This window comes from Miscanthus floridulus, unplaced genomic scaffold, assembly GCF_019320115.1.
Source record: "Miscanthus floridulus cultivar M001 unplaced genomic scaffold, ASM1932011v1 os_1697_1_2, whole genome shotgun sequence".
Taxonomy (NCBI): domain Eukaryota; kingdom Viridiplantae; phylum Streptophyta; class Magnoliopsida; order Poales; family Poaceae; genus Miscanthus; species Miscanthus floridulus.
In genome coordinates, this window is record NW_027097860.1 from 8,060 (window position 1) to 33,139 (window position 25,080).

Sequence of the window (25,080 nt, forward strand, 5' to 3'; positions counted from 1 at the left end):
TAATAACATATTTGAACTTAAGGGCATTTTCGTCTTTTCACACCTGCAGGTTAACGGCGTTAGAGCCCAAACTGACGGAAGTGCCATGGATGACACGAAAAAGTTGGAGTAGTGGCGCTGAAGACCGCTGAATTTTTTCAGGGGCACACAGGGGATTACGATCTTTTATAAGGGCACACAGGGAAAAGTCTCAAACTATGTGAGGCGGGCAGGGGATGCAGTGATCAAGACCTTTCCAGCTTCCACAACAGTCGATCATGATCCGAATATTTTTGTAAACACATATGGATTCCAAATATTTATAGATCGATGCGTACTATATAATACTGAAATATACTACTATGAAACAGCTAGCTACCGGACAATACGCTGACAGGCCACATGGTTACTTGAATAATAATCTCTCCATGGCATGCTGCAGTTGACCCGTCGACCAAACCACCTCACCTCGACACCAAAATCTCAACTTCTCGTAGCAATCCATCGTCCGCGCAGGAGCTGGCATCGTCTTGTGGTTCCTCCTTTCTTGCTTAGCTTGCGGATCGACAGGACCTGCACGTTTAATTTCTCCAGCTTGTTGGTGAGTAATAAGCATGTATTTCTACTAGCTAGATAGTTTCCTGATCCAGTAGGCTGTGGCTGTGGCACTAGGAGCATCAGCTACTATTGCTTGCATTGGTCAATTGGTGGCTTCCGCTAATTGTGTTGGTGTGGTTGTGGTTTTCACTCCCTCTACCCAGATGCATCATACTCGGATATACAGATCTTCCGTTCCGGTGGGTCGTTCCTTATTATAGTTTCTTCTTCCTTGCGAACGTACAGCAACATGGGATCTATCGGTTGCTAGTCCCTGGAGTTAGCACCGAGTGTGTGTTCCCAAAACTACTTGGGAACAATCAAATTGTTCTGCTCGCTCGTTTCTCCGATCCAGGCAGTGACTCGGATATACGTTGATCCGCCGACAAAAACACCTCACCTCCACCGAAATCTCGACTTCTTCCTCGTGACGCCATCCATCTATCGTCCGATCCGCGCCGGCGCTGGCATCGTCTTGTTCTTCCTTTCTTGCTTAGCTTGTTTCCTCCAGCTTGTTGGTGAGTAAGCATGTACTATATTTGCTTTGCATTATATCGGTGGGATCCGCTAATGGTGGTTGTGCTTTTTCGATCTCCCTCGATCTATGCAGACCGCAGACGCATCATATATATACATACGCGGATAGATCTTCCCTTCCGTTCCGGCGGGCCAGTGGGTGCATACCAACAGATCGAGGGCAACATGGGATCTCTCGGCTAGTTTCGCTGGACTTAGCACCGATTGTGATTTGTGTTGCCAAAACTACTTGGGAACGATCAAATTCTTGGGAACGACCAAATTCTTCACCTCGCTCGTTTCTCCAATCCAGCCAGTGAGTAAACAAGATCTTTTACATAGCTAGTTTTCGCGATCCACCAGTAAACAGCAGCACCTGCAGTATATATCGTCTAGGCATTGTCTGGAGTCTGGACACTATCTTATTGATGCTAAATAAACAAGCCCACATGACTTGAGCACACATCGTGGAACCTGCAAAACCACACGCTGCAATGTCTCTACAAAAAACAAATAAACCCTCTGCTTCAGAAGCTACTGAGCACTCAGGATTTCACGGGTTTGCAGAAAAAAACCAAGTAGAAGTAGCGCTAGCTTGCCCGGGTGGAATGCACGTCAGGGCAGCATATCTTAGGTTTTGGGCAAAACATTAAATAAGTTTTGGGCATTTTGAGGTGGTTTAATTTCTAGCACCATATATATGGACCTATCTCCGCAAAAACATGGCATGCGAGAGCATCGAAAGAGAAAAGATTGACCATACAAGTTTTTTTTTTGGCTGGGTGCTTAGCAATTAGCAACACCGGTCCTGACAAGTAAATCCATGTATGCATTTCTTATTGTTGCTGCTAGTAGTTACCCAAAACATGTCAGACTGAAGGCTGACAGCTTTAGTCAGCAGCACCTTGCCTCAATGCTGGCTCCATCGCTAATTACAGTTGGTTCTTTGTTACTCCCTCCATTCCAAATTGTAAGACATTTTGGCTTTTTTAGATACATAGTATTTTTTTCTTGAATACGCAAAAGATTTGCGCATCTTTCGTATTAAGATCGAGAAATAGTAAAAATTACAACGATGCGCCAGGACATGGCACACTAGGGGGAATAGTGTTATACCATCCATTCTGCCATCCCTAGCAGAAGAAAATCATGTGCTATTACTCACTAATCATGCTACCTAACCAACATCGGCAGTCAGACATGCTTGCTTGCGTGGTGCCGGCGCCTCACCCGCTCTCCTTGTGGATTAGGGAAGAGTTGTCGCATTGCCTCTACATGCGAGGGGTTGAACTGGTCGACGAAGATACTATCATAGGCGTTCTTGGCTGCCGTGGTCGTCTGTTCGTCGAGGATCCCCATCCGCTTCATCATCAGCACCTCTCCCGGCTTAGAACCCGGGACGCGCGTGTGAAAGTGCCTAGGCGACGATCCTCCTGCTACGGGTTGGCAAATTTGGTTGTGTCTGCACAATCGGCAGAGGGAGTAGCGGCAATGGCACCTTACGCAAGATCTTGTCGGTGAAGCGCTTGAGCCTCTTGGCGGCAGAGCTCCCACTATTAGCCGGACAAGGATGGCAAGTCGCTACTCAGTGCGACTAGGAGAGGCAGTTGAAGCATCTGCCGTGAAGCTCTGCGGGGATCTTCCGGGCCTGTGGAAGCTGCTTTGGACCGCGGCGAGGCTCAGCCGAGGTAGCCGCAGGGTCCTGTCTCCTGCCGGGGGAGGATTTCATGCCACCCATAGGCATTGGGGATGGAGACCCGTCCACGGTGGCCAAGGCGTTGGCGGGCAGGGACATGGCCATCCATGGGATGAGCAGGCATGCCGCACAGCAGCTGTGGGCGCGGCCGGCTACGCTTCCTCCACCTCTAGCCAGGTCCCTTCTGGCCAGGGTCGGCTCCACCGTGGCCCATAACCGCGACAGGGCAAACCTGGGCGCTTGCTAGAGGTGGTGGCCGCCACGGTGGGGCCTGGCGTCATCCGCGTCTGCGGTGGGGTGGGGAGGGCGCCGCTGCAGAGGAGGTGGTGGCCGCCGTGATGGGGATGACACCGCTGTAGCTGTTGGAGATGGAGATGGCAGCCGCGGTGGCGGGGCCAAACGTCGACAATCGCGCAGGCGGCGCTCCGTCACCAGATCCCGCAAGGGTGGGCTCGTTGGCGGCGGCGGCGTGGGCGGGCCGAGATCCCGCGAAGGCTCACCGGCGCTGGTTGTCGCGGGGGTGTCGGAGGGGCAGGGGGCGGCGCTGCTGCCGGCGGCGGGGGCGGCGGCGCCAGGATTCGGCCGCCTAGGGTTACGCTACTCGTGGGCCTCGCTGTACTTTACAATATTGCCAAGTGCACGGGTTCTAGATACATTGGCACTGCTATGCACTGCTATGCACTTAGATATACACTATGTCTAGATATATAATAAAGGCAATGCATCTAGAAATATCAAAATGTCTTATAATTTGGAATATAGGGAGTTCGTTTTAGTAGATCGGACGAAGTAATATACATGCTAGGATGTTGTGAAAAAAAAGAATATATACGCTGGGAGAGCCTGGGGCCGCTCATATCATTTTTTTTATGAAAGGCCACCCATATCATTAATCAGAATACCCTAATAACAATCTCTGTTTAACACAAGTATTAAACATAATTTTTCCTCTAAAGCAGGTTCCGCGTAAATAGGTATGGACAGCAGTGAGATATTGGAGTTGGAGAACAAGCTTCTTGATCCGACCACAGAAGAACCAATTTCTCTACCCCTATCCTTCTTGAGATCGATAACAAATGGTTTTAGCAATGAGCAAGAACTCGGGAGGGGTGGGTACGGTGTGGTTTACAAGGTAAATATGATGAATTCTTTCTCGCTCCAACTCACAAATAAAAATGTTGGCAGCCATATTTAATCACAATTACTCTATGTAGGGACGACTTCTCCACCATGGCGATTCATCTATTGCTGTGAAGAGGATTCATGATAGTCATGTAGTGCAAGGTGATCATGTAGTGCAAGGTGATGAACAGTTCCAGAAAGTGGCCACTTCTCTTATCAGACACCCAAATGTGACACAGCTCCTAGGTTACTGTTCAGAATCAAAGGGAGAGATGATCAAGCTACCAAACGGGAAATGTGTTATTGCTGACAAACAGACAAGAATTCTCTGCTTCGAGTATATGTGTAATGGAGGCCTTGATAAGCATCTTTCAGGTACGTTTCAGAAACACGGGATGACGGGACATACATTTATATATCAGCTCCCTATTTTTTCTCATTTTCTCAAGTTTAAATTGTTAGAACACACCCTGTAGCCACAATCAGCAGAACACTGAAATATGTTACCTGCACCAAAAAAATGTTATAGTTCGAGTTAAAACATCTTAGATTTGAACAAGTATATACAATAAACATCTTTTATATATATATATATATATATATTGCCTCAATATTTATAATAAGTACTAAATAAGATCCATCATGAAATATATCTTGATAGTATCTCTATTTGGTATTATAAATGTTGATAGTCCTCTTTATAAATTTGGTCAAACTTAATTTGACTGTCTAACTAGAATAACTTTGTTTTTGGACGAGCTAGAAACTAGATATTACTATTGCTGCCACTCAACCATACAAAATGTGTTTCATTGCTTAAGCATGGTATGACAAGGTTAATTATATCTAGAAAAAGAACTTCTACAGATGAATCTTCAGGTCTTGAGTGGAACATGAGATACAAGATAATTAAGGGAATATGTCACGGTTTGAATTTCCTTCATGGGTGTAATATTATTCATCTGGACCTTAAACCTCAAAATATATTAATGGATGCTACTATGATGCCGAAAATTGCGGATTTTGATTTGTCAAGGTTGTTGGGTGAACAAAAATCCCAGACGGTCACTAAAACTTCAAATCCCCCTGGAACAAGGTAAGCTACACCCCACAACAAATACCATTTGCTTTCTTAGTAATATATTAATGGTCTCAATTATGCTTGCACCATCTCAAACTCTTGATGTCTACTGCAGGGGATACATGGCACCAGAATACATAGACAGGGGTGTAATCTCAAAGAAAGCAGATATATTCAGTTTGGGTGTCATAATTATAGAGATACTCAAAGGCAGCAAGGACGACTATCCAGACTATGGCCAAAGCACCGAAGTTTTCCAGCACTTCACAGAGAAAGTAATAAGATGAAGTAACGAATCTTCTGCATGTGTACTATCGCTCTAGCTCACTTATTATATATGCAATTGTGTAGGTGCTCGGTAATTGGAGGAACAGATTCGAAAGATCATCGAAGTATACATCGCCAGAACTACATACCCAGCTAGTAAAACAATGCATCAACATAGCTTTGGAATGTGTGCACCCTTTGAAGGAGAAAAGGCCAAATGTATCAAATATAATTGAAATTCTTAATGCAGCAGAAGGAAGTTGTGTTCAAAATGGTGAAGATTTACTGGTAGATCACCAGGTATGATACTCTCTCCATCTCCAAATAAATCAATTCCAAGAATCCGTTCAAGTTAAACTATCTTAAGTTTGACTAAACTTTATAGCAAAGAGTAACAACATCTATGAAATAAATGAGCATATTATAAAAATATATTCTATGGTACACCTAGTGATAGTAATTTGAAAATATATTCTATGGTATATCTAGTGATATTAATTTGATGTGATAAATCTTGATAGTTTTTTTTTAGAAATTCGGTCAAAGTTTAAATTTTTTGACTTAAGACAACTCTAGGAATCTGTTTATTTAGGGACAGAGGGAGTATCTTATATCCCCATTGAGTATGCGGCCCTTTCTACACTTTATTGCAATATTAGAGGTGAAAAGTGTCCTACAATTTTAGAGTATGCTATTTTTTGGGTATAGTCATGACATATTGACATGTGCCTCAGTTCTTTTTTTCTTAATAAAAACAACTTGATATTGCTTATAATGAATGATATGTTTCTTTAGTGAAAACCGACGCATAATGTGTGGGAAATATCCATAAATAGTATTTCCTTTTCATTATTATTTTTTTTGTTATAGATGCAAACTGGCAACTCAACGATTTCTTGACATACCAATCAACTTGAAGGTTAACTTTAAAAAAAAGAAGCTTAATACCACCAGGCTCGCTTTGTTAGATAAAGAGAAAAACATATCATGTCCCACTATAGACTTCTAGGATGAACTTTAAATCGTACAACAAGCATAATAATGGCAAATTATTGTTCCAAAGGGGCCGTTAGGTTACTAGATTAATATAAGCGTCACCTTATTATTCTTGGCTTCCTTAGGGTAATCAAGTATATTGATGTTATCTAGGTGGTTTCATTGAGTATCATGTAAAGTTAGAATACAATACCCCTAGTTATGCGTAATAGCTCTCGAGTCTTTGAAAAGGATATATTGTGAGTATGGCATAGGCATGCACCGTAGTAAGAAAAACGTAGACGAGTCTAGTAGAAAACCCTAAATGATGACAATGAAGCAACTATGACAAGATATTAGGATTTTGGCAAAAAAATTCGACCTCAAATTCTATAAGCACAACTCCAAAAGACTACAAGTGGTTGTTGCTCTCTTACTGCTCTACTTGACACTTTAGGACCCACTGATTTTTTCCCTTTATAAGAATATAGTGCAATAAAATTGTCTAGCCTAATCATCTTGAGTGCTCTTAATTTCTCCTTACAAGCCTTGGATGGAACTCTTGTGTTGGCTTGGTTGATACCTATGGCCTCCGCTCCTTGTTTATGTAGTCTCTTACAAGGCTCTCGGACATGCAAGTAGGAGACACTCAAGTCATAATAGAATTATAATCCTAATAGCACACCTTTCTTGAGTCCCAGTCCAAGTAGAATTTCTATCATCATACAACACATAATATGAAGATGACTTAGTAGGCGACCCATACAATGGATTATCTCTTAAGTTCAATTGTAAAACAACTGCATATTTCTCTCATGTTCATCTCTATCCCTCGTATTATTTAAAATTCTATGTAGAAGCATTTAAAATTTGTTTAAAAATTAAGCAATCCTGCTATAATCCACCCCTCCCTTCTCAACATTAATTAGCACATCTTTAAATTACTACGGGTGTAATATGGATATTTTAAGTTTAAATCTGTGTCTGCAATTTATAACATCTCGATAGAAAAATATGATGGTAACTATGACTTAAATAATATTATGGTACTCTTAGTTCTCTTATATGATAGGATTTGAAAATACCAATCGTTTGTTTTTTTGCCTATGGGTTTAATTTTTTTAGCATAGCATTGACAGCATATTGTAATAAAAAGAGTAAAGTCTGATTCCCCCTGAAATTTTCATCGAAATTAAAAAACACCCTCAAACTAAATATCAGACATCTCCCCTTAATTTTTTAAACCGGACAAATCATAACCCCTAAAATAGTTTAGAGTGATTTCAATGTTGGTTTTAGTTTATGTGTCACATATGTGACATGTGGGTCCCCACATGTATTTAGTTTTTTAACCATGTCGTCTTTTATTAAACATTTGGACTCCTAAATGATCTCGAATGGAAACAATTTAAGTTAGAAAGTTTTAGATCTCATTGAGCACTAGTACAAATTAGGGATGGAGCATTTCTCCATCCGAGAAGTAAAACAATTTGAAAAAAATAAAAAAATGTTCATCTTGAGTGCTCTTAATTTCTCCTTACAAGCCTTGGATGGAACTCTTGTGTTGGCTTGGTTGATACCTATGGCCTCTGCTCCTTGTTTATATAGTCTCTTCCAAGGCTCTCAGACATGCAAGTAGGAGACACTCAAGTCATAATAGAATTACAACCCTAATAGCACACCTCTCTTGAGTCCCAGTCCAAGTAGAATTTGAATCATCATACAACACATAATATGAAGATGACTTCGTAGGCAAGCCATACAATGGGTTGTCTCTTAAGTTCAATTGTAAAACAACTGCATATTTCTCTCATGTTCATCTCTGTCCTTCATATTATTTAAAATTCTATGTAGCACACCATGAAACAAGCTATGAGATTGATGACGTGTATCAATGCAATTTCCTTTAAAAGTGAAACCACATCAAGTACCTCCTAGAAACAAGCGTAATACCCCCTCCATTCATAAATGTACATAATTTTAGCATTTAAAATTTGTCTAAAATTTAAGCAATCCTGCTATTATCCACCCATCCCTTCTCATCATTAATTAGCGTATCTTTTAATTACTACTACGGTATAATTTGGATATTTTAATTTTAATTTGTGTATGCAAATTATAACATCTCGATAGAAAATGTAGTGGTAATATTATGGTACTCTTACTTCCTTTATATGATAGGATTTGAAAATACCAATCGTTTGTTTTTTGCCTATGGGTTTAATTTCTTTTAGCATAGTATTGATAGTATCTATTACCACTTAAAAAACGCGACGAGGTTTTGTCCATAGAGGTACATCGTGTACGCGCCCGTCCCCGGTAAAAAAACGTATCTATTATACGGCAAAAAAAAAAAAACGTTTCCGAAATAAAAACATATACCGCAAAAAAAACCACCATAAAAAAACCACCGTTCCCTTTTTTTGCATTTCTAATATACATTTATATGGCAAAAAAAAACTCCGAAATAAAAACATATACGGCAAAAAAACCACCATAAAAAAACATGTTCCCGTTTGGAAAAAAAGATCCTATACAGCAAAAAAAAAGTTTCCGAAAAAAGACATATACGGAAAAAAAGTTGTTTCCGAAACAAACTCTTCCACATCGAAAATCATATACGGCCAAAAAATACATTTAGGAAAAAAACTCTTCCACATCGAAAATCATATAAAGAACTGATTACAAACTGATGAAACAAATCAGGCACATATTCAAACGGAGGAATTCGGCAAGGGCTTTGCTGATGACAACAAAAAAATCATGCACATATTCATACACAGGAAATCTTTGCTGTCACCGACGAAACAGATCACACACATATTCATGCACAGACAAATGAGAGGAATAAACTCTCTCTGTGCGAAAATAAATTAATCTCCTAAAATCAAATAAAATTGTTTTAATAAGATAAAAGAAGTTTATCTAAAGTAGACATATGAAAATAACAATTCCCTCAAATTCACCTTAGATAGCTGTGGTGAACACGGTGTTGCACTATAAAATGGATTTAATCGACTTCAAGTGATCATGTCAAGATCACTATTCATACTTCACTCGACACGCGGTCGTGTTCTACCCGGTTCTGATACGAAGACCAAATCTATATGTTCGCGTCTGATACGAAGTCTTCAAACCTCACGCATTCGCGTCTGACCCGATTCTATTACAAAGACAAAATCTATGTATTCGCATCCAATACAAAGTCCTCATAGCTCACAATTCATGCAACGCACGGGCATTTATCTAGTATTGTAATAAAAAGAGTAAAGTCTGATTTCCCCGCTAAAATTGACATCGAATTTAAAAAACACCCTCAAACTAAATACCAGACAGCATCTCCCCTTAATTTTCAAAACCGGACAAATCATAACCCCTAAAATAGTTTAGAGTGGTTTCAATGTTGGGTTTAGTTGATGTGTCACATATGTGACATGTGGGCCGCACATGTATTTAGTTTTTTAACCATGTCGTCTTTTATTAAACATTTGGACTCCTAAATGATCTCAAATGTTGAGCACGTACTACAAATTAGGGATAGAGCATTTCTCCATCTGAGAACTAAAAAAATTGGGAAAAATAAAAAATGTTCATAATTAGAGAGCTAAAACACTAAAGAAACCACTTTGCAATAGTCAAGGGGTATTTTGTCCGGTTTTAAAAGTTAAGATATGTATTTATCTGACATTGAAGTTTAATTAAGGTGGTCTTTCAAATTCAGTACTAGTTTAGGGGTGAATCGGACTTTACTCTAAAAAAAGTGGCGGACATAATATTACTTGACTTTCGAAATCCCCATACACATATATAGTATGCCGCCTTAGAAAAAGAAACACAGGAAGTATATTTCTGTAGCCTTTAATATCTGTGACAAGCTAAGGTGCAGTTAGTCTAACTGTTTCTTGCATACTTATTCATAGATTGGAGCCCAGGAAGGGGTACTGCAACCGGATGTGCAGCGTGAGGACGGCTTGATGGATCACCGACCAGCGTGGATCACAAAAGGCATAATGAAATCAGCAGCTGCACCACTCCAACCACAACGCGAGCCAGTTTTGGAAAGTGTGGATGGTTCGCTTTGTTATCAAGGGTCACGAAATGCATCATTTTGGGTGGCGCACAAGGCGTTGGCTTCCTTGGAGGACAACCTGCTCAAGGACTGGGCAGCCACCATCAACCTTGGCCCGGGCGTCACGGCCCTCCAGCTAGAGGTGCTATCTGTCAAGGCGATTCTTGAGTGCACCCTCGGCAAGGTGATACATAACTCAGCGCTTGAGCACTGTCTAATGATGCTTCAAGACCTCGTATATGACGCTGAGGATGTGGTGGACGAGATGGAATACTTTCACATCCAAGACATGCTGGACGCCAGCCAGCATGACGAAGGTTGCGCCCACAACCTGGACCTTAATGTGTCCCCTGGTTCACCTCACAGTCATCTTTTCATGATGATGATAACTATAACTATGATGTTGATGATGATGATAATGGTGAATATGATGATGATGATGATGATGATGATGATGATGATGATGATGATGATGATGATGAGAACTATAACTATGATGATGATGACAACAATTCACCAGAGTTGCCATCCGTTCATGATGAACCACCAAAGTTGAGAATTGATAGGGACAATGCCTCCCGAAGAATAGAACATATTGTAGAGCAAATGCAGCTCATTGAAAAGAAGTTCTCTAGTGCTATTAAACTATTAGGTTCTGACTGGAGCACTACCCCAAACATTGCACAATATCGCCCCATCACCATCTCTGAAAGTATAGAGCCAAAACTGTATGGGAGGGAGCTTATGATGAAGAGGATCATAGATGATATCACAAAGGGTAAACTCTGTCATGGCGTCCTCACAGTTATTCCAATTGTTGGTCCAGGGGGCATAGGAAAGACAACTCTTGCACAACATATATATCACAATGGAGAAGTGCAAGAACATTTTGATGTCAGAGTTTGGACATGTGTCTCACTCAATTTTAATGTGAATAAGCTGATAGAAGAGATTCAAAGATATATCCCTAAAGTTGATCGTGAAAGTAGTAATGGTACTGCTAGTGAGTTGATTGGGCAAAGATTGAGAAATAAGAGGCTTTTGCTTGTATTAGATGATATATGGGACTGCAGTGATGAGGATGAATGGAAACAGCTATTGGTGCCATTCAAAAAATCACAAGTACAAGGTAATATAATTATAGTTACAACTCGATTTCCAGCACAAGCACAAATAATGGTTCGGAAAAATGATCATTCAATATATTTGCAAGGTATAGAAAATAAAGAATTTGAGGAATTCTTCCTAGAAATTATCTTCGGTGATGATGATCAATCTAGAAAGGAGCATAGATTCTTGCTAGAAACTGGGTTTAAGATAGCTGGTAGACTAAAGGGCTCCCCTCTTGCAGCTAAAACTGTTGGTAGATTGTTGAAAACCCATCTTGACTTGGTTCACTGGACTAGAATCTTAGAAAGTAAGGAATGGGAGCATAGTAACGGCAAGAATGACATTATGCCTGCACTGAAGTTGAGCTTTGATTACTTACGTCCTCAGCTTCAGCAGTGTTTCTCCTACTGTGCTTTGTTTCCTCAAGATTACAGATTTGAAACAGAAGAGCTAATTAACTTCTGGATAGGACAAGAAGCTTTGCATTATTCACCACATGGTGAAAGTAAAAGAGTTGAAGATATCGGGCTAAGTCATTTGACTGAGTTGGTTAATTATGGATTTTTGGAAGATGAAGGGGAAAAGGATGGAAGAACTTGTTACATCATTCATGATCTCTTCCATGAATTAGCACGAAAAGTTTCATCACTTGAATGCCTTAGCATAGACACTCAATCTCAAGTGAGCTCCTTACAAATCCCGACATCAATCCGCCACTTGTCTATCAACATAGATGATACCAGTGTCAACAATAGATTGACTCAAAAAAATTGTGTGGAGGATATCAATACATTGCACACAAGATTAAAAGTTGAAAAACTGCAAACTTTGATGATATTTGGGAAACACCACGGTTGCTTTGTGAAGGCTTTTGGTGATTTATTTAGGGAAGCAAAGGCCCTTCGTGTTATTTTTCTATCAGAAGCATCCTATGATCTGGAATATTTGTTCAGCAACTTTTATAGTCTACTCCATCTTCGCTACCTTCGGATTGAACGTTCTTCTCAATATAAAGCCAGATTTCCCAATAAAATTTCTAGATTTCATCACATGATGGTCCTAGATGCAAAACACTGTGACATCATAGATCTACCAAGAGATGTCAGCAACCTTGTAAAATTGCGCCATCTTCTTGTTCAAGATGATACAATACACTCTAGAATCAATGAGGTTGGGAAACTAAAATCATTACAAGAGTTGAGAAGATTTGTGGTCAAACAAGATCATCAAGGTTTTGAATTAAGGCAGATAGGACATTTGGAAGAGCTCCATGGATCACTGTGCATTGATAGTCTTGAAAAAGTTCATGTACCGAAAGAAGCAGATGAAGCAAAATTGATGTTGAAAAGCCACTTACATGAGTTGATACTACGTTGGAATATTAATCGGCTTACCGATGATTCTACACTCCAAAAACATGTTCTTGAAAGGCTTAAGCCAAATCGCAATCTTCAAAAGTTATCCATTATAGGGCACAGAGGAGGCACTTGCCCTTCATGGCTGGGTATGAACCTCTCACTCAGTAGTCTGAAATCTCTCTGTCTAGATGATGTAAACTGGAAAACATTTCCACCTATAGGAGATTTGTGGTTAGTAAATGTGCCCCGTGAGGAAATCTCAATCAATATCCCTGAGAAGAGGTTTGGAAATTTGAGAAGGCTGGAACTCATACACTTGTCAGGGTTGAAAACGTGGGCTGTACATGCCCCTTGTCAATTGTTTGTCAATTGTTTCCTTATTTGGAAGTGCTTATCATTAGGGATTGCTCTCAACTTGTGGAATTGTCATTTTCGCATTCTGCCGGTTGTTGTCAACAAGGGAAAGATGCAAATGACAACTTATTTCCTAGACTGAAGGAGCTCAAGATTAAGAGATGTCCACGACTATTGTCATTTGCACCCATTCCTTGGACTGAAGCTCCGTGCTCCATTAAAATAAAAGGAATTTCATCTCTTGATAAATTGGTTTATGGAAAAGAAAAGAGTTATTTGACCATTGAGGGAAATAATAAGGATACAAATGATAGCACGGTTTGGGATGTGCTAGCTTTTCATAATCTAACTGGACTGGAGGACTTGTGCCTGTACTCGTGCCAATCTCTGCCACTGCATTACTTACAAATGCTATCATCCCTAAGGACCCTACGTATTTCTTGTCCGAGTAAGGTCTTTCCACTTGTTGAAGCTGACAGCCATGTCAAATACCAGTTTCCAGTTGAATCGCTGGCCATCGAGGGCGAGAGGAGTGCTAGTGGGAAAGAGTTGACACAGCTACTTGTCTACTTCCCAAAGCTCTCAGATCTGAAGCTGTGGTTCTGTGCAAAGGTAACAGGGCTGGCTGTGAATGTGAGGGGACAGCACGCAACAGAGACGCCCGGAACAACAACTTCAGCTAACAAAGAGGATCAGCAGCAGTATGCAAGAACAAATGTCGACGTAATAGTCGCATCAGAAGAAGCAGAACGCGGCCTGTTGCTTTTGCCTCCCCAACTGCAGGACCTGGAGATCCACATCTGCCCAGAGCTGCGACTCCTTGGCTCCAATCCACATGACGACAGCAACAAAGATGGACGAACTGGGCAAGGAGGAGGGCTCTGGGGTCTAAGCTCCCTCCGAAGGCTGGATATCGAGGATTGCCCCGAGCTCCTGTCCTCATACTCGTCTTCATCCTTCTCTTCTTCTTTCCCCTTGCCCAACTCCCTGGAACACCTTAGCATTTCAGGAGAGATGGGCACGGGGGCTCAACTGCCTCTATCAAACCTCACTGCTCTCACAAGTTTATCCATATACGATTGTGGGGATTTAAGAGGCGAGGGATTGTGGTCTTTCCTCGCCCAAGGCCATCTCAACGAATTATTTGTTCGAGGAACCCCCAATTTTTTTGTTGATTCCGAACAGGAGATTCCATCCTGTTCCTCAAAACTGCAGGGGCTCGAGATAGATGATGTGGCTGGATTCACTGCTGCGGCCATTCGTCATAGCCTGCTCTTTTCCTCGCTCACCACATTGGAAATTTGTGAGGATAATAAGGTGAAGAGCTTTACAGAGGAGCTTTGTGAGGATAATAAGGTGAAGAGCTTTACAGAGGAGCAAGAGGCCCTTCTGTTTGTCGACTCCCTCGAGGATATCACATTTATTGGCTGCCACAACCTGCAGTCCCTCCCTGAACGGCTACCTAGACATCCCAACCTCAAGAGGTTACACATCTGGGGGTGCGAAGCAATCCAGATGCTGCCCAAGGAGGGCCTCCCAAGTTCACTGCAAGAGTTGGGTATCACAAACTGTCCAAAAATCCAGTCACTGCCCAAGGTGGATGACCTTCCAAGCTCCCTGCGATATTTAAATGTCCGTGGCAGCGGAAGCGAGGAGCTAAGGAGACAGTGCCGCAAGTTGATAAATATCATTCCAATAGTCGAAGTCTGACAAACCCAAGGTAACAAAGAGGTGGAACTTCCCACCCATCAATTTCCCTTGCTTCTCCCTAACCCCATAAACCTCCGTCATTCTTGTTTCGTTTATTTGGCCACAATTGATGTTTTCTTCTAGGTAATCCGCTTGTTTCCATCTGCTGTGCAGGGCATTTCTTCATATTGTGTATTATTGTCCTCTGGATTCTCTCTCTATCTATTCACAATTTTCAATTATAATAAAGTATGAATCTCTGCACATGCCTTCCACCCTATACATCAAACTGGTAAGTGCCTGTGAAACCACCTCTGTAGTCTCATACTGTCATACAACTATTTACATGTTCAGAATGTTGCTTATTTGATGCTTGACCCAGTTATTTATGCACTTATTAATGCCTTTTGTTTCGTGTGCAACAATAACCTATATACGTTCTCGATCAAGTGAATATGTTTAATGTACTCCTGCCTTGCAGTTCTGAATCTCAGAAGATTTATTGAAATACGGATGCTGCTGTATGTTTTTTTTTTCTAATCAATGGTCTGCACTCTTATGAAAGCCTGTTCAGCAATAAATGGTTTCAGCCTTCCCATGTCTCTTGGATCTGAGAAAATATGATTGCTCTACTTCTAGTCTTCTAGGCAAGGTAATAACCACATTTCATAAAGTATGCTCTGTTTACGTTGAACATAATTGTATATACTCATTCCCCTGCAATCCAATAATGCATAATAGTGCAACCCGCTTGTTTTCATCTACTGTGCAGGGCACTTCTTCATATTGTCCATTATTCTATCCTTCGGATTCTCTCTTTATATATTTACAATTCTGAATTCTAAAGAATGAATACCTCTGCACGTGCCTCCCACCCTTTACATACTCAGAATGTTTGCTTACTTGCTGATTTGATGCTTGTTCGATTATTTATGCACTTTTCCCTTATTAATGCCTTCTATTTTTTGTGTAACAATAACCGTATATATGTTTTCGATCAAGTGAATATGTTTAATATACTCCTGCCTTGTTGTTTCAATCTCAGAAGATTTACTGAAATATGGATGCTGTGTATGATTTTTTCTAGTCAAACAGTTTGCACTCTTAGGAAAGCAAGTTCAGCAGTAAATGGTTTCAGTCCTCCCATGACAGCTGAAAATCATGCGACAATGCAAATTTTGTGCTCTTTGCTTTTCCCACATCTCAATGGCTATTGAAACCTCAGAGGTGGGCAGTGGAAAAAATATCTTTTGATCACTGAATTTACAAATAGCAGACACAATCCTGAAACCATAATATTTTTCTCAAATGTCAAACAAAAACTGGACACTTGTGAAACTTTGTCCATGCAAAACTGACATAATACTATTTTATTATGACAATATATTCTTAAAAAAGATGGGTGAAACAGGTCGAAATGTTTTCCTGGATAGATGCTGCTGCTCTGCGCCTGGGTTGGTAGAGGATCCTGTGTTCTGGTGGAGTTGTGGTGGTCGGCAGAGGCAAAGATGGATGAGAAGCTTCCATGGTCTCCTTCGACATGTTAAGGTGTCGCTTTGGTGTCGAACAGGCGGAAGAAAATAGCATTGCTGCTGCCTACTGATGAGATCAAAATCAGTTTTGTATGCTGGCATGCTGCTTTTGGGTGTAATAAGGTCATTTCCTCCGGTTCCTTGGACTGAAGCTCTGTGCTCCATTAATATACAAGAAACTTCATCTCTTGGTAAATTGGTTTGTGAAAAAGAAAACAGTTATGAATATGGTTTGAAAATTGGAGGAAAGAAGGATACAAATGATGGCACGTTTTGGAATGTGTTGGCTTTTCATAATCTGACTGGACTGAAGGTGTGAAGGCTGCACAACTGCGAATCCCTGCCACTGTATTACTTACAAATGCTATCATCCCTAAGGAAACTAGAGATGTCTTGTTTCAGTAATGCCTTTCCATTTGTTGAACCTGACAGCCATGTCAAATATCAGTTTCCAGTTGAATCATTGGCCATCACGAAGTGGAATGCCAGTGGGAAGGAGTTAACACAGCTACTCACCTACTTCCCGAAACTCTCAGATCTGGAGCTGTGGGAATGCAAGAAGCAGTAACAGGGCTGGCTGTGAATGTGAAGGGGCAGCGGGTAACAGAAACACCCGGACCCTCATCTTGAGCTAACATTAACAAAGTAAAGCAGCAGCAGGGCGCAAGAGCAGCAGGGCGCAAGAGGAGCCGAGTAACAGAAGCAGCAGCTTCAGAAGAAGCAGAACGCGGCCTTTTGCTTTTGCCTCCCCAACTACAGGAGCTGCGGATCCACGACTGCCTAGAGCTGAGCCTCCTCAGTTCCAATCCACATGACGACAGCAACGAAGAAGATGGACGAACTGGGGAGGAGGGCTGAAGGCAGCGGCGGATGCAGAAGAGGAGGCTGATCTCTTCTTCTTCCTATCTTTATTTTTCCTTTCCTCCACCTCTTCTTCTCCCTCGCACACTCCATATTTCCAGGCTGGAGCCCCCGCAGCCCCCTGTAGATCCGCCCGTCTAACCTCCCTCCGAGGGCTGCGAATCAACCGTTGCCCCAGGTTCCTGTCCGCCTACTCGTCTTCATCCTTCTCTTCTTCTTTCCCCTTCCCCAACTCCCTGGAACACCTTGATATTTGGGGAGCGAAGGGCATGGATATGCCAGTGCCTGTATCAAACCTCACCTCTCTCACAAGTTTAGACATATACAACTGTGGGGATTTAAGAGGCGAGGGATTGTTGTCTCTCCTCGCACAAGGCCATCTCACCAAATTATCTATCTTGATAACGCCCAGTTCCTTTGTTGATTCCGAGCCCTCACAGTCACAGGTGCATGAACAAGAGATTCCATCATGTTCCTCCAAACTGCAAGAGCTCAAAATAGGTGATGTGGCTGTATTCTCTGCTGCGTCCATTCGTCATAGCCTGATCTTTTCCTCGCTCACGAGATTGGAAATTTTTGGGGATCATAAGGTGAAGAGCTTCACGGAGGAGCAAGAGGCCCTTCTGTTTGTCAACTCCCTCGAGGATATCACTTTTTGGTCCTGCAGCAACCTGCACTCCCTCCCTAAACGGCTGCATAAACTTCCCAACCTGAACAGGTTAGAGATCAGGAGCTGTGAAGCAATCCAGATAGTACCCAATGATGTCTTCCCAAGTTCACTGCAACAGTTGGAAATCGATGATTGTCAAGAAATCCGGTCACTACCCAAGGATTGCCTCCCAGATACACTGCAAATATTATGTATCAATGAATGCCCAGCCTTCGAATCGCTGCCCGAGGTGGATGACCTTCCAAGTTCGCTGCGAGTACTAGATGTCAGTGGAAGCGAAAGCGAGGAGCTAAGGAGTCACTGCCGCAAGTTGATAAATATCATTCCAAGTGTCAGACTTGACTAACCCAAGGTAACAAAGAAGTGGAACTTCTCAGCCATCAATTTCCCTTGCTTCTCCCTCACCCCTTAAACCTCAGTCATTCTTGTTTCGTTTATTTGACCACAATTAACGTTTTCTTCTGGGTAACCCGCTTGTTTCCATCTGCTGTGCAGGGCATTTCTTCATATTGTGTATTATTCTGTCCTCGGGATTCTCTCTATCTATTCACAACTTTGAATTATAATAAAGTATGAATCTCTGCGCATGCCTTCCACCCTATAAATCAAACTAGTAAGTGCCTGTAAAATAACCTCTGTAGTCTCATACAGCTATTTACATGTCAGAACGTTTGCTTATTTGCTTATTTGATGCTTAATCCAGTTGTTTATGCACTTATTAATGCCTTTTGTTTCATGTGTAACAATAGCCTAAATATGTTTTCGATCAGGTGAATATGTTTATTGTACTCCTGCCTTGCTCTTCTGAAGCTCAGAAGATTTATTGAAATATGGATGCTGCTGTATGTTTTTTTTTTCCTAATCAATGGTCTGCACTCTTACAAAAGCCAGTTCTAGCCTTCCCATGTCTCTTGGATCTGAGAAAAAATGATTGGCTCTATTTCCAGTCTTCTAGACAAGGTAACAGCCACATTTTAAAAAGTATGCTCTGTTTATGTTGAACATAATTGTATATACTCATTCCCCTGCAATCCAATAATGCATAAAATTTGTTGGCAGAGGATTGCTTTGATTCTCAAGTGATCTAGCAGTTTAGTAATGCTCTCAGCTTGTAAAACCTGCTTCAACTATTTCTATGTTGACTTGAGGGCCTGAGGTACTGCTGCAGGAAAAAATGCATCGCTTTGCTTTTAACTCTGAAACTTCATATTGGTTCTTAGCTCTAACACTTGAGAGTTCTGAACTATACTATTCTTATTTCTTTTTTGAAGAAAGGTGTAACACGGCTGTTGGGAGGGGGTGGCGGTTATGGAGGAGGAGGGCGGCGGCTATGGTTGGCAGCGTGGGGAGAGGAGGGGTGGCGCAGGGAGAGCGAGAAGGGGTGGCGGCAACAGAGAGGGAGAGAGAGGGAGAGAGGAAGGAGCAATAGCTCTATTCTTGCTTGATTAGATTGATTACATCCTCCCTATATTTATAGTCTCTACAGGACTTGTATTCCAAGCAACTAAGAGAGATATCCTTATAGATTGGATTTTTCTTTCCTAGACAAACCAAACTCTAATCTCCTAGTTTACTTCTTATTCCTGTTTTTATTCTTCTAATTCCTTCCGAGAGAAGGGAGGCGCAGATAAAGATGGCAACGGGGCCCCGATACCCGATATCCAACGGGTATTTGATTCATTAAGGGATGGGGATGGGATCATATCTTACCCGCGGGCATCTAAATGGGCAAGAATCCATCCCCGACGGGTATAGCGGGTACGGGAACGTTCCCTGTTTACCCGTCCCCGTTACCTGTTGGGGAACCCGACTATTTGAGCTGTCATGCGAGTATTAGGCCCAAAGAAGCTCAACATAGGTATTTTGGCCTAAATCTGAACAATCATATATATAGTTTGTGTGTTCTAGGAACCCTAATTCAATTTTTCCTCACCATCTCCGCCAGTAGCACAAGCACGCCTGCCTCATGAGCGCTCGTGCCCCTCGCTTCCTTAGTTCGGTCTCTCTGCCACATTTACTCGTCCTCCTCGCAACCTTGCTCCTTCTCCTCGACATCTCCGAGACTCCGACACTTATACCCGAGTGAAGAAGAAACGTCTCCGATTGCAAAGCTGCGACCCCAAGTGTCCTTGTTTATCGGGTATGCAGTACCCGTCGGGTATCTGTTACCCGACCGATGCCCGACGGGTACGGGGATGGGCAAGAATCTATACCCGAGACAGTTAATGGGGACGGGGACGGGATGAATTCTCCGTAGCGGCGAAGAGAACGTTCCGGCGATACCCGACGGGTACATCCCCGTTGCCATCCAGAGGTGGCACCGCTGCTCTTGGGCGCGCGCCCCCTTCCTGGGCCACGGCTGGGCCAATGGCCCTGGGCTGGGGATGTGCTAATGGACGTGTTACAATAGGACTGATCTGTTGCTCCAACGTGGTATTTTCTATTCTTCTTAGATGCACTTGTCAAATTGCTCAACTGATTAAGTGTAATGGACCTATGTCTGTATGTGTTCCTCACCACTTGCAGGCATTCCAATTTCGATTCAGTAGAAACAGGAGATTACACTGACATTGTCATGCTACTATTCCTTTTGCAAAGAATCTGGAGTCACATATTAACCAAAATAATAATATGCCAATTCTTTTCTTTTTAGTGGGATGGCCAAAAACAATGCAATTCTCATCAAATAAAGCACAAGATAAGATGAAAGTTGTTGAATCATGCTACAGTGCAAAGTATTTGCTTTGCCCACGTCTCAATGACTATTGAAGCTTCAGAGGTGGGCAGCCAAAAAAAACATTTAGTTTTGATCACTGAATTTTCAAATAGCAGACACAATTCTGAAACCGTAATATATTTTTCTGAAGTATCAAACAAAAACTGTAAAACAATTGATGAAGAATGACTAAGTAAACACTTGTGGAACTTTTTACATGTAAAAATAACATGATTCTATTTCATTATGAAGGTATATTCTTAAATATTGCTGAAAGAGTGGAACTGTTTTCCCGGATGCTGCTGCTCAGACATTGCTGAAGAATGTTTATTTGGCCACAATTGATCTTTTCTTCTGGGTAAAATGCTTGTTCCCATCTGCTGTGCAGGGCATTTCTTCATATTATACATTATTCTATCCTCTGGATTCTCTCCCTATTTATTTACAGTTCTGAATTCTAAAGCATGAATCTCTGGATGTGCCTTCCACCCTGTACCTCAAACTGGTAAGTGCGTGTAAAATCACCTCTGTAGTCTCATACAACTATTTACATGTTCAGCATGTTGCTTAGTTCTTATTTGATGCTTGTTCTGGTTATTTCTGTACTTTTCCTTTATTAATGTCTTTTGTTTCGTGTCTAACAATAGTCCTTTATATGTTTTCGATCAGCTGAATCTCTTTAACTAGTACTCCTGCCTCGTTGTTCTGAATCTCTGAAGATTTACTGAAATATGGATGCTGCTGTATGATTTTTTCTAGTCAATGGTTTACCCTCTTAGGAAAGCTAGTTCAGCAATAAATGGATTCAGTCTTCCCATGTGCCTTGGATCTGAGAAAAAAATGATTGGCTCTACTTTTATAAAAGGTAACAAAAACATTTAAAAAATATGCTATGTTTATGTTGAATATGATTCTTATATACCCATTTATATTTTATCAATTTGAAAACTTATATCCTGTATGACCTTTTTTTTTTACTTTTTTCATATTATGTGCAACTGTCTTCTTGCATTGCATCTCAAAAACCTGCAATCCAATAATGCAGTAAAATTCGTAATCAGAGGTTTGCTATGATTCTCAAGTGATCTAGCAGTTTAGTAACACCCTCAGCTTGTAAAACCTGCTTCAACTATCTCTATGTTGCCTTGAGGACCAGAGGCACTGCTGTAGAAAAAATAAACGCATCGATTTTCTTTTGACTCTGAAACTTCTTATTGGTCCTTACTCCTTAGCTCTAATATTGAATAGTTCTGAACTCTACTATTCTTATTTCTTTTCTGAACATAGGGCTTACCTGTTGCTCCATCTTGGTGATTTCTATTCTTCTTGGATGCACTTGTCAAATCGCTTAACGATTGAGTAATGGACGACCCTATGTCTGTATGTGTTCCTCACTACTTGCAGGCATTCCAATTGGAGCAACGAAACAGGAGATTACACTTACATTCTCATGCTAATATTTCTTTTGCAAAGAATCTCCATTAGAACCACTTATTAACCAAAATCATAATATGCGAATTCTTTTATTTTTTAATGTAACAGCAAAAAACAAAGCCAGTCTCATCAAATAAAGCACAAGATAATATGACAAGCATCATGCTACAATGCAAATTATTTGCTTTGACCACATCTCAATGACTATTGAAGCCTTAGGGCTAGGCAGCCAAAAAAAACATTCAGTTTTGATCATTGAATTTCCAAATAGCAGACACAATTCTGAAACCGGAATATTTTTCTCAAGTATCAAACAAAAACTGTAAAATAATTGATGAAGAATGAACAACTAAACACTTGTGAAACTTTTTACATGTAAAAAATAACATGGTTCTATTTTATTATGAAGGTATATTCTTAAATGTTACTGAAAGAGTGGAAATGTTTTGCTGGATGCTGCTGCTCAGCCGTTGTTGGGCTTGGGTAGGCGTAGGATCCTTTGTTCTGGTGGTGGTCTGTGGAGGCAGAGATGGTTGTGCAGCTTCCATGGGCTCCTGCGACATGTTAAGGTGTTCCTTTGGTGTGGAATAGATGCCTACTGGGAGAGATTGAAATCAGTTTTCTATGCTGCTTTGGGGGTAAGGCCAAAGATAAGAAAAACAATTAGAATCTCTTTCTATGAATTTCTGCCAATTTGGTTTCTTCCACAGCTATGGAGCCTTCTTGTGCTAGATGAATTCAACAACTTGTCAACTGAAATGCTGACTTACTCAACTGAAAGGAGGTCAGTTTGTGTCCAGATGCTTCGAGCCGAAGGTTTTACCAACCAAATTACATTGTGATCTTGATAATAATGCAACAGCAATTCATGATATGTACATCCAGTGATCATCAATCATTGAATTATCATCATGCAACTCTGAGCTCTCAACAAGTGAATGACAGGAGCCTTTCCCCTCTCCCTCACGTAAGTCTTCTGTTTCCCTTGTCTTGTGCCTACTTTTTTCCATACTTTTTCATGCGTGCCAAGTGACACTGAATGGAATGATCATGAATATGGCAGCATCTTTATCCCCATGCGACACATCAGCTTCGTCTGAAGCTCCATGTGTGGAGCAAGCATCATGAGGCTTCCTACTAAATGTTGCTAACTGAAGTTTTGTCGGGTTTTGGAATGCATCCCATGTTGAGGATATCGGCATCATCAACCCTGCCTTTTCTTTGTTCTCTATTTACTTTGGAGACAAATGGAAAGCATGGTCTTCAGGCTATAAGAAGAGTTCTCATATATTAGGCAGATACATAGAAGGTTTCTTCTAGATATGGCAGCTCTGAAGGTGAAATCAGCATTGTGCCTCAGCCTGCTGATCATGACACTCCTCTTGGATCCAAGTAAGTCCATCCTTAGACAAACAGGGCTAAATTTTATAGCACATCGAAGGCTTTACACTCCAATTTCATAGAACAAGATTAATTGTTTCCAAAGAAGAACAAGATTAATTGCTTCCAAGCTATCTGATTCTTTCTTGGCGGCAAATTAAATTAATTTTTCAAACAAAACAAATGAAATTATTAAGTTGTAACTCTTGATGGTAAAAAGGTATGTTTTAATTTAGTAATATTTTTGCTCTCTATTGCAGGCTGTGGGAATAAGGAAGCGTGTGACGAGTGGTCAAGTGATACATACCGGATGCTGCTCCTGTGTAGCAGCAAAACATGCAGCAAGCACTGCATTGGCGAGGGCACCACCAGGGGGAAGTGTGGCTTCCTCATCTTCAGGTCCTTCTGCTTCTGCACCAAAGAATGCGACTGAACACAGTCATCTGAACTGCAACTGTGACTTGCCATTTTCAGCTGTAATGATGACTTGCTGATGATTAAGAGCAAGGTTGTGATCTGTTGTGCCTACTCAGATCTTTGAATGAATCAATAAACAACAAATCATTTTGCCAAATACTTGTGGATTTCGGTTCATTTTCCATCTAGTGAGATATATTGTTCCGTGCACTACTCTTGTGCCATGACAGTGGTGGTTTAAAGCATAGGAGTATATTGCAGTAAGTAGAATCGATATTTAAACTTCACTTTTTTAGTCGTTGGAAGTGTAAGATATAATCTGCTGCTGCCAAAGGGCGCCTAGTCCAAGCGGTTAGGTGGCCCGGCGGCACTCCTCAGGTCCTGAGTTCGACTCCCCGTGGGAGCGAATTTTAGGCTGAGGTTAAAAAAATCCCCTCGCCCGCCCCCAGGTGCCAAAGCGCAGTTTGGCCCCGGCCCGGTTCTCACAGAGTTACGGTACCACTGCGTCAGGATGGAGGCGGGGGTTCGGGGGTTTTCTCGATCTGTGTGAGAAGATCTTCTTCTTAAGGGAAAAACCCGGGGCCGTCATCCCCCTGCAGGTCGAGTTTTAAGATATAATCTGCTGCTGATCCCTCTCTGATTTCCTGTGCAACAGAGTTGGCACTTTGGTCAGCTCTTTGATGTCCTTAATCCTGTTCAAGTATGGCAATAGGCCATCACTTGTACCAGGCTGTATTCTAGGTAGTAGTGGCTTAACTCAGCCATGTCTTAGTAGTTGAGGCTGACATCGGCCATGTACTAGAGGACATTGTAGTAGGTGTACTAATGTACCTTGTAAGGTACTAGTAGATTGTATATATACTACACCCAAGGCAATGGAAATCTTAGTTCAGTTTGCCACATTCAGTTTTCAGAGCTCAGTTCAGAGCTGGTGTGTGCTCTGTGCTCAACCCTTTCTTCTACCTCTAGCCATGGTGTGTGTGAGTGAGCTGATTGCTCACCTGTGCAGGGAGATCGAGGGCCAACAGGAAGGTCCAATTCATCATATCGCTGTTTGGACCATGCTTACACAAGTTGCTGATACCAAATACAAGCATTGTTGACAAGATAGACCCATGCACAAAGATATGCATACTGCTTTTGTTCTGCTGTTGTTCAGGCAATGCTTCAGCGTCTTCCAACTCAGAATGCTACTATTTGCAATGGGAAAACCAGATCTACACTTTCTGTGTTTGATGAGAGCATGCACATTTGCAA

General features: G+C 41.5%; 1 protein-coding gene across 1 annotated transcript; it reads left to right on the forward strand.

Annotated features, from left to right (window-relative positions):
• The first annotated feature begins 429 nt into the window (after positions 1 to 429).
• LOC136534231 (putative disease resistance protein At3g14460) lies at positions 430 to 23,980 on the forward strand. The gene is given in 22 exon segments (XM_066526692.1): positions 430 to 580; positions 741 to 1,094; positions 1,187 to 1,408; positions 3,748 to 3,920; positions 4,003 to 4,285; positions 4,778 to 5,006; positions 5,107 to 5,266; positions 5,343 to 5,558; positions 10,154 to 10,690; positions 10,693 to 13,122; positions 13,125 to 14,071; positions 17,385 to 18,228; positions 18,372 to 18,489; positions 18,647 to 18,836; positions 18,936 to 19,032; positions 19,148 to 20,655; positions 20,845 to 21,097; positions 21,262 to 21,457; positions 22,436 to 22,664; positions 22,737 to 22,993; positions 23,090 to 23,418; positions 23,667 to 23,980. Coding segments are annotated over 9 exon segments (5,796 nt in total). The 5' UTR covers positions 430 to 580; positions 741 to 1,094; positions 1,187 to 1,408; positions 3,748 to 3,764; the 3' UTR covers positions 18,223 to 18,228; positions 18,372 to 18,489; positions 18,647 to 18,836; positions 18,936 to 19,032; positions 19,148 to 20,655; positions 20,845 to 21,097; positions 21,262 to 21,457; positions 22,436 to 22,664; positions 22,737 to 22,993; positions 23,090 to 23,418; positions 23,667 to 23,980.
• Positions 23,981 to 25,080: the final 1,100 nt, after the last annotated feature.